An 8,751-nucleotide genomic window follows, 5' to 3' on the forward strand; every position below is an offset into this window, starting at 1 on the left:
AACGGGGTTCCCCCTTCATCTTTTCTGTATCCTTCATAGTAGACCTATAGGATAGCATCCGTTTAGCCTCCGACTCGCACTCTCATATGCTATTACTGTGAGCTGGGTGCCCTGTGTCCTTACACTAGTAGTAGTAGAATTGTTAGATCGTGGGAACCGCGGTTTGAATTCGACGGTTAAACACTGACGATCTTTACGATAGTAGGAGAAGGTGTTCTGGTTGAAAGCAGCCAAAATTTCGCTTGCTATTCTGACTTTGAGGTTGAGGTGTATCGGTTCAGGGTCGTTAGTGAAGCAGTTCTAAGGTTCATTAGCTGCTAAGAGTGTTAGAACTTCGGTAACCTAATGCTTAATACGGGTTAGTCACAACAGAGCTCCAGCTTACTAATCTAAGATTCCTAATGCTAACGGAGAGTAGAGAGGATGTGGCAGCCAGATGTTACCCATTTTAGTGGGTACAGTAGTTCTAAAATTAGTCTTGAAGATCAAGCCTTAGAGTCCTGGGGTGATTGTGTCAGTGTCTTAAGGATGAAACTCGGCTAAGCATTGCTTCTAGCCAATTAATATTTGGCATAGGCGCCTAAATAACTTTCCCTAAGTTGTTGCCTCATGGCACTCTAACAACAGCTCATTATTATCATGCAGACATGCCTAGCTCAACCTCCACTCGATTTCACACGGCAGGACTTTTGATGTGAGTAGTTGCGACGAGGGGTTACTGTTCGCACTAAATGAAAGTACCTGCTGAGTATGTTTCTTGCGACAACAACGAAGCATTCGTCACTCATCATCCTGGTCATGCTACAAGCTCTGTTCTAATTAGTTCCATTTGGTTTAAGCGAAGTGGTAAGTATAAGTTTACTTCTTGCCCCTCCTTCCTGTCAACATGGCCCCGCGTCAAGCAAAATGAAACGTCTAAAACGCTACTCGGTGTTCCACCCACTCGCTTCGCTCGTAGGTGGCGACAGCAAGTTGTGCGTGCGACAGCAAGATGTGCGACACATAAAACGAAGAAAAAGACGCCTTATATATCAACTATATAACTATATAATTAAAACATAAAATCAATAGAACTACTATCACTATCGCTACTGCCACTATTGCTACTATCACTTTGATCCTTACTATACCGTAAAATGATCACTTTTGATTTCAACCCTTCCTTCTTCCGCTCTGCTACCCGCTTCCTCTCAACCTTACGCTCTTCAATTTCGATTTTACGTGCTTGCGCTTGTAGCTGCTTTACTACTTGGTCCGATTCCCTTGCTGCTCTTGCGTCTGCTTTTGCTTGCAACTTTGCTTTCTTCTCTTCCCGCATTTTCCGTGCATCTGATGCATATAACTGCCCTCCTTTCTGTAGTGATTTCCGTGCCCTTGCCTTTGCTGCCTTCTGCTCTACTGCACGTAGAGTCATAATATCTAGCTCGGTCTTATAGAGCTCTGCCCGGTGTAGAACAACTGTAGTTCCACGTGCAAATGATTGAAACCCTTCTCTTGAAGGCGATGAGAAAGCTTCCTCTGCTCTCTTCTGCCAATGTTCAACCGCTTGCACACTTTGCATAGTTGTTTTCGGTGTTGAGATAATATTATATGAAGCAAATGGCTCATAATCAGGTGTTTGATTCCGAGTCTCTTGTATCTTGTCAATTACAAGTGGAGGATTATATGGATATAGTCCTGTATTTCTCCAACCAGATTGAATTGTACGGACAGTTAGAGATTGCCGTCGGATTTGCGGGAGGTCTGAAAGGAACGTACGTAGCTTATACTCATAGTCGTAGCTACGTACTGCTTGATCAAGTGCCTTTTGATGAAAGTGTTTGCACTGCTTAAAAACCGCTACATCAAGAGGTTGTAATAGATGTGTTGTATGAGCAGGAAGGCAGCAAATAACAATGTTATGCTCTTCTGCTAATGTAAGAAAGCGCTCTGTTTTATGAGAGTCATGGCCGTCAAGTAATAAGAGGCGAGTATCATCTGGTGCCATATGCTCTGCAGATAGTTGGATAAAATGCATAAGGTATTGGATTGCAATGTCGTCGTTTTGAATACCCGCTCTCATTTACAATAATGAGAGCATTTGGCTCAAGGTCATCATTGTACCATGAATCCATATGAAGTTTGCCAGGGATAATGATAGCTTCTGCAAGTGCAGCACCACTTGCATTTACTGCCTCAATTACAGTAACAGAGAGCCGATTCTCAGGATTATCAACAGTCCACTGCTTTACACCGATTGGTACAATAACAGCCGTAGACTTATAACACCCAATCATATAGCCTGTCTCATCAACATTCCATAAATTATATGGCTTAATGTTATGTTTTGTAATAAGGGCGTTATATGTGAGAAAGAATTCCTCAAACACCTCTTTCTTTTGTGCTTGCTTCCGATGTGTATTTAACGTCTTCGTGTGAATTGTATGAAATTCGGGGTGTGCTTTTAGAAAGCGTTGTAGCCACCGTTGTGATGGTATCGTACGATTAGGTCGTAAGTCTGCAACTGCCCGTAGTATCATAGATCGGTTGGCAGGGACCCCGTGCTCAAGTTGGTCGTATATGAATTGACAGACCGCGGTCTCTTGCGATTGAGATAAGACTCGATTGCTACCTCCGTGGGGTAATTGAGGAGACGTAGTACTCGTAATACGACGTCGGAGTGTCTCACGGTTGACATTGAATTTATTTGCAACCCAAGCAATTGTATATGTACTTGGTTGTTTTAAGAAGAACTGTTGGGCCTCATTAAGGCGAGCAATCATAGTAGGATCGTTATTTTGAGGCATTGTAGATACTACGTTATGAAGAATACTATTATTTTTTCTATATATCAAAATAGCGGTGTACGCACATCTTGCTGTCGCACGCACAACTTGCTGTCGCCACCTACGAGCGAAGCGAGTGGGTGGAACACCGAGTAGGCGGTAACGGTTGGCTTCAAAAGACTAAGGTAAGCCATCTTCGCCTGTTTCTGTGTCCCTTAACTGATCATTCGTAGGGAAGCGCCCTTAAGGTATCAAGAGAGTACGGCCCCAAGTATATACTCGTAAGAGCGACCGACTAGAAGAAATACAACGTCGCTAAGAACGAACTGTGTCTAATGGCAGAAATATTGAACCTAAGAAACTAGCATCCTCCCTAACTACTAATGCTCCTGGCATAGAGGCAAGTCATGTCACTCTCTTTCTACGCAAGAAAACTAACTCTGCCAAGTCTTCACACGCTAACAATCGAAAGCGAAAACGATCGCACGAAGCTCAAAGCCCCTTTTCAGCTACGGCCAAGCCGTCCCTAAAGCGCACGCGAACGTCACCTCGACAGTTTGCTACTGACGATATATCTGGCGAGACTACGCCGAGCGGAGTTAACGGAAAGAAGATAAATCTCATTGAGTTCTGGACGAAAGAACGGCGGTGGCCAAAGGAACAGTTTCAACAAGACGATTAGACAAGGGAAGATCTCAAAGAAGACAGCTGGTACGAGAAGTATTGGGTGCCAGAGATGGACCACCTACTTGCCAGAAAGAAATCATCATACTCTCTTCGCAGGAGGCAATTAGAAGCCGGCTCTGTCACGACTAGCGAGAAGTCAAAAGCGCTCCCTATCAAGATGGGCGTTATCAAACTATTCTTGCCAGTAGAGGCAGCTTTATGGGCAAATCAGAACTGGGCAGCACAGATGCAAGCAAAAGCCTCTGTCGAACCCTACTTGAGAAGGAGCAGACGGTGCCTTAAGAGTCCTTGTTTCGTGATGACCTATTTGAGGAAGCTTGCGAAAGTATACAAAATAGAAACGAGGCTAGAGTAGTTCAAGATATCGCTCGACTAATCATCCCTTCTGCGGAAACTCTCGCAACATTCGGATCGAAACACCTCGGGAGTTTAGTCGAAAGTGTCAATGAAGGCTGGAATAATTCCATACCTATCACCCAGACTCGTCCACAACCCGACTATGCTGTTGGATTTGGGCGAAAGGCATTCACAGAAGATCAAATCAAAAGACTTCAACCTTTCGTTGGCGAGCTTACAGACAACTCTTACTTTATGGCCACATACTACATGTACTTTCCGTTCCTGACATGCGAGGTCAAATGTGGCGGCGCCGCTCTCGACGTTGCAGATCGGCAAAATGCTCACAGCATGACGATGGCAGTGAGGGGTATAGTCGAACTCTTTAGGCCAGTGAAGCGCGAAAAGGGGCTCCACCGGGAAATTCTCGCCTTCTCAATCTCGCATGATCACAGTTCGGTGAGAATCTACGGCCATTACCCTCTCGCTCAAAACCCTGGTAAAGGCTGCGCTCGACGATGAACCTCTGAATCGAGATAGCCGCCAGAAAGGAGGGCACTGTTTTCCGCGTCACTGGTCTCCCAGCCTCACAGCCTGACGACGAGCTCAACGAAGCCTTGAAGGCTGCCATCGACGACAACCTGGCGGGCGAACTATGGAATGCAGCTATTGTGCCCTCCTGCTACGACAATGAGGAAAAAGTCGCGCTGGTCGAGTTCCACGGCGGAGTGCCTGCATTCCTGTCCGAGCTGATGGCCAACCCGCTGGGCGACTGGCAGGTTTAGATGGGCGACACGGACATCAGTTTCGATCAACACTTCTTTGGGTTCACCCAGCTGTACACGCCAAAGCCAGGATCACCGGCAACCGCTGAGTAGGTAATATTTATTCCCCAGGGAATATATGTCTGACTTACCGCGTAGTATAATCGCTATCACGGGCCTCGACGGACACGCATATGGCTCGTGGAGGGGAAAGGGAAACCTCGGGCGCATGTGGCTACGCGACTTTTTGTCCAAGGACCTGCCATGCTGCCGCACGATGATCAACGGCTACAACTCGAAGCTGTCAACGCATGGGGTCGACACAATCATGGACTACAGCCGAGGGTCGATAGAGGAGCTCAAGCAGGTCAGGAATACAAAGGAGGTAAGCGCCGTTATAGGGTGCGGCTTTAGAGCAGCAGCATCATGCTAACAGAGTCATTCCACTAGCTAAGAAAGCGGCCCCTGTTCTTCATCGCGCATAGCTTTACATAGAAAATCAATCAATCAATCAATCTTTATGGAAAGGACCAGGAGATTTGGGTCGAGGGAGCAAATGAGGGGTGAAAGAAATCAGGTCGGGGTCGAGCTAAGTTGGTACTAAAGGACTACCAGACTTCAGAATGAAGCGAGGCCACAAGTCTAGCAACTAGCAAATTTCGTATTCGAAGTCAGGAGACTGTGAGTGAAGCATAAAAACTATGAATTCCTAACCCTAAACGTAACGAAAATCAAATCCTGGTGAACCGGCCGAGCTGAAACTCTCCAACGAGGTGAAGAGAACTCCATACAACGGTCCACACATCCTCCCTCCTACCAGGTGTAACTGTAACGCCCGTCGCTGCAGTTGTCCCAAAGTTCACATCAATGGTATCAATCAAGCCTGCCCAGTAATGGTCACCACCGTGCCCCCCGTAATCGGTCCAGAAGTTGGAGTGATGGAACTAATAACCGGTGGTCGCTGGAAGCTGAAGCTAAGTGAGCTATCTGTGCCGCCTAGTGTAGTAATATTGATTGGAACCGTGCTGACAAGGTGTGATAGCATCTACTTCAGCATCGCTAACCTCTGTAAAGCTAGTCGCGGGGGTGGTTCCGAAATTCACGCTAGTGGTTCCCGTGAGACCAGTGCCGGTGATAGCGAAACTATCGCCGCCAGAAGTGACGCCCGTAGTAGGAAATACTTCTGTAGGTGCGGGAGGGGCGATATAAGTATAATTGAAACCCAGGCTAGTACTAGCAGGCGGTGTGACGGAGGCGGTCCCAGCGGTACCTGCTGGAGCGACAGCGAAAGAACTGGCTGCATTACCGGCAAACGTAACCGCCGTGGCACCATTGAGGTTTGAGCCCGTCAGGGTGACAGTATTCCCACCTGATACCGGCCCGGACGCTGGGGAAGGCCCTGTGACAATGGGAGTCGGAGCGGCTGTATAGGTATAGGTAGTGCCAGCAGCACTAGTGCCCAGTGACGAAGACAAAGATATTGCCACCAGCGCTAGGACCCGGCGGAACAACGGCGTTTATCACTGTGTTAGAGACCACGGTGAACGAGGTGGCAGCAGTTGAGCCGAAAGTCACAGCTGTGGCGTTCGTGAAACCGGAGCCATTAATGACAGGAGTGTTTACTCTTCCGCTTGCAGTCGACAGTTAAACAGATTGGACCTGGACAGGCTGGACCGGCTGGACCTTGTGGACCGGCTGGACCTTGTGGACCGGCTGCACCGGCTGCACCGGCTGGACCTTGTGGACCGGCTGGACCGGGTAGGCCAAGCCCCACAAAAGCGGTAAGCGTCACAGGATTTCCGATTGTGCCTGTGGTTAGGACGACCTGGAATGTTGTACCAGCAGCAAGTGGTACTAAGGGTGTGACAATGAGTTGTGTTGCGGTGCAGCCACCGGGAATAACGGTGGCCGGGCTACCGCCAATCAAAACTGCTAGGATAGGGCAGGTAAAACCTTGGCCATTGATGACTACCTGTCCTTGAGCGTTAACGGAGACACTAGTAATAGTAGCCATTGTTGATCAAGATGATTGAGCGTTGAGCTTGAAAAAAATGCAGTAGTGTAAGAGCAAACGGGCTCACTGCTTCTTTATGTCTTCGAGCCAGTAGGTAACCTGCGTTTTGGTCTTGTTTGTGTGGTAGATTCCACTTGTGTTTTGTGGGTGGAATATAAAGTTGCAAGCTGCTAACGGCGATATGTACAGGATACAGATAATAATATAGTAATGAAGAGAGTTGCGAGTGTGCTACTTAGGTATGCAAGTTGTGTAATGAATGAAGAGAGTTGCGAGTGTGCTATAGGTATGCGAGTTGTGTAATGAATAAGGATGAAGGGAAGAAACTCGAAAATGGGAGAAGATGCGGGTTTAAATAGTTGCAGATAGTCATATCAGTTGGAAGGAACGAATGGCTGAAGGACCATAACACCCTTCTTGAACTCGAGAAAGAAGATGCGGGTTTAAAGTTGCAGTTGGAAAGAACGAATGGCTGAAGGACCATAACACCCTCCTTGAACTCGAGAAAGGAGATGCGGGTTTAAAGTTGCAGTTGGAAAGAATGAATGGCTGAAGGACCATAACACCCTCCTTGAACTCGAGAAAGGAGATGCGGGTTTAAAGTTGCAGTTGGAAAGAATGAATGGCTGAAGGACCATAACACCCTCCTTGAATGCGGGTTTAAAGTTGCAGTTGGAAAGAATGAATGGCTGAAGGACCATAACACCTTCCTTGAACTCGAGGAGAAGATAACTAACCACGGTACACCGATGCACGGGCGAACTATCATTTCTTTCAAGTACCATCAAGCTCTGTTATCCCCCAACCTTGCAATAATTGCGAGGCCCGAAGCTGCAGAGCTACTTTCGCTCATGGCCATGTTTGACAGACAGGGGATTCCGGAGTCTATTCTGTACGATGACAGAGGTAAGCTGCAGTTTGAGGATGCGGTGGCGCCATTGACAAGTTTGTCTCTGATTAAGCTTCAGAGTACGAAGCAGCCAGAGCAGCAGGTCGGGGAGCATCTGTTTGAGATGCACGACTTGGTGCAGCTGGCGACGAGGAAGTGGCTGGAAGTACATATGCAGGTGGGCAGGTGGGAGAAGGCGTCGCTGCGGATTATGGCTGCTGCTTTCCCAAGCGGGAAGCACGAGACATGGGCGGCTTGTCAAGTGCTCCTTCCGCACGCACGAAAGGTGCTTGGCTACGTTTTAGAAGAGACGAACGCAACACTGGATCGATCGAGGATTGCAGATAACACAGTATGGTATCTTTTCCTTGTAGGGGAGTATGCAGCAGCGGAGAAGATTGGGCGGACTGCAGTAGTGGGGAGGGAGGAGGTGCTTGGAGTAGAGCACCCGCACAGGCTCACTAGCGTTAGCAAGCTTGGGTCCTGTTGGAGAGGCAGGGCAAGTACGAAGAGGCGGAAGCGATGCACCGGCGAGCTCTGGAAGGAAGGGAGAAGGTCCTTGGAGTAGAGCAGCCGCACACGCTTACCAGCATGGCCAACCTGGCCTTTGTGGAGTCAAAGATAGTGGAAGGAGGCTGAAGATATGGAAATGCGAATAATGGAGACGAGGCAAAGAGTGCTTGGGCATGGATACCAGACACGCTGATGGCCATGGGTAACCTTGCGTTCACGCTAAAATCCCAAACCTGCAATAAGGAGGCTTGTTATGTAACAAGTCATCGTGGTAAGTCTGGTATTGTGGTGAAGCTACAGAGTGAAGCTATGTTGGGAATAAATGCGGTCGCCTTGATTGACTACGGAGGTGTTGTTCATAAGTCTTGTGAGTGGGTCATGAGATGACCGGGGGTTGGGCATGGGTTGGAGCATGGGTACGCGTAGGCTTGTTTGTACCTTTTTAACGCGTCAAAATTCCTACTATTGTATTTTATATGTAGGAAATTCATACTCTTTCAATAACTACAATGCCTCATCTTACTCGCGATGAGCGGCTTCGTTGCGCACTACTACGCTCCCTAGATTGGGAGTTCCAAAAAATTGCAGCCTATATTGGCTGCACGGAACGGCAGGCTTGGTATGCTTGCCAGGGCCCTCCAACTCCGAAGAAGCGTTCGGGTAGGCCACTTATCCTATCCGATGAGCAAGTTCAAGAGGTTATTGAGTTTATAGCCTCATCTCGCACAAATAGGCGTATGCCATATACAAATATAATACGCATTCTTAATATTCCATGCTCAC

The 8,751-nt window shown here is 47.8% G+C and overlaps 3 protein-coding genes across 3 annotated transcripts; 2 read left to right on the forward strand and 1 right to left on the reverse strand.

Moving 5' to 3' along the window:
* Positions 1 to 3,501: 3,501 nt before the first annotated feature.
* On the forward strand, positions 3,502 to 5,047 carry VC83_01566 (uncharacterized protein; the record flags this gene model as incomplete). Its single annotated transcript, XM_024465241.1, has 6 exons — positions 3,502 to 3,725; positions 3,791 to 4,287; positions 4,329 to 4,567; positions 4,625 to 4,662; positions 4,712 to 4,937; positions 5,003 to 5,047. The coding sequence occupies 6 exons, from the start codon at positions 3,502 to 3,504 to the stop codon at positions 5,045 to 5,047; spliced, it is 1,269 nt and encodes a 422-aa protein (XP_024327222.1).
* Positions 5,048 to 5,283: 236 nt separating this feature from the next.
* VC83_01567 (uncharacterized protein) lies at positions 5,284 to 7,397 on the reverse strand (the record flags this gene model as incomplete). The annotated part of the gene is made up of 6 exons (XM_024465242.1): positions 7,304 to 7,397; positions 6,290 to 6,524; positions 6,176 to 6,235; positions 6,040 to 6,129; positions 5,617 to 5,975; positions 5,284 to 5,496 (listed from the first exon to the last, which is right to left on the reverse strand). The coding sequence occupies exons 1-6, from the start codon at positions 7,349 to 7,351 to the stop codon at positions 5,284 to 5,286; spliced, it is 1,005 nt and encodes a 334-aa protein (XP_024327221.1). The 5' UTR covers positions 7,352 to 7,397.
* A 20-nt stretch (positions 7,398 to 7,417) lies between these two features.
* Positions 7,418 to 8,094, forward strand: VC83_01568 (uncharacterized protein; the record flags this gene model as incomplete). Its single annotated transcript, XM_024465243.1, has 2 exons — positions 7,418 to 7,885; positions 7,927 to 8,094. The coding sequence occupies 2 exons, from the start codon at positions 7,418 to 7,420 to the stop codon at positions 8,092 to 8,094; spliced, it is 636 nt and encodes a 211-aa protein (XP_024327224.1).
* Between the last annotated feature and the right edge of the window lie 657 nt (positions 8,095 to 8,751).

This window comes from Pseudogymnoascus destructans (genome assembly GCF_001641265.1).
Source record: "Pseudogymnoascus destructans isolate 20631-21 unplaced genomic scaffold scaffold_3, whole genome shotgun sequence".
Taxonomy (NCBI): Eukaryota; Fungi; Ascomycota; class Leotiomycetes; order Thelebolales; family Thelebolaceae; genus Pseudogymnoascus; species Pseudogymnoascus destructans.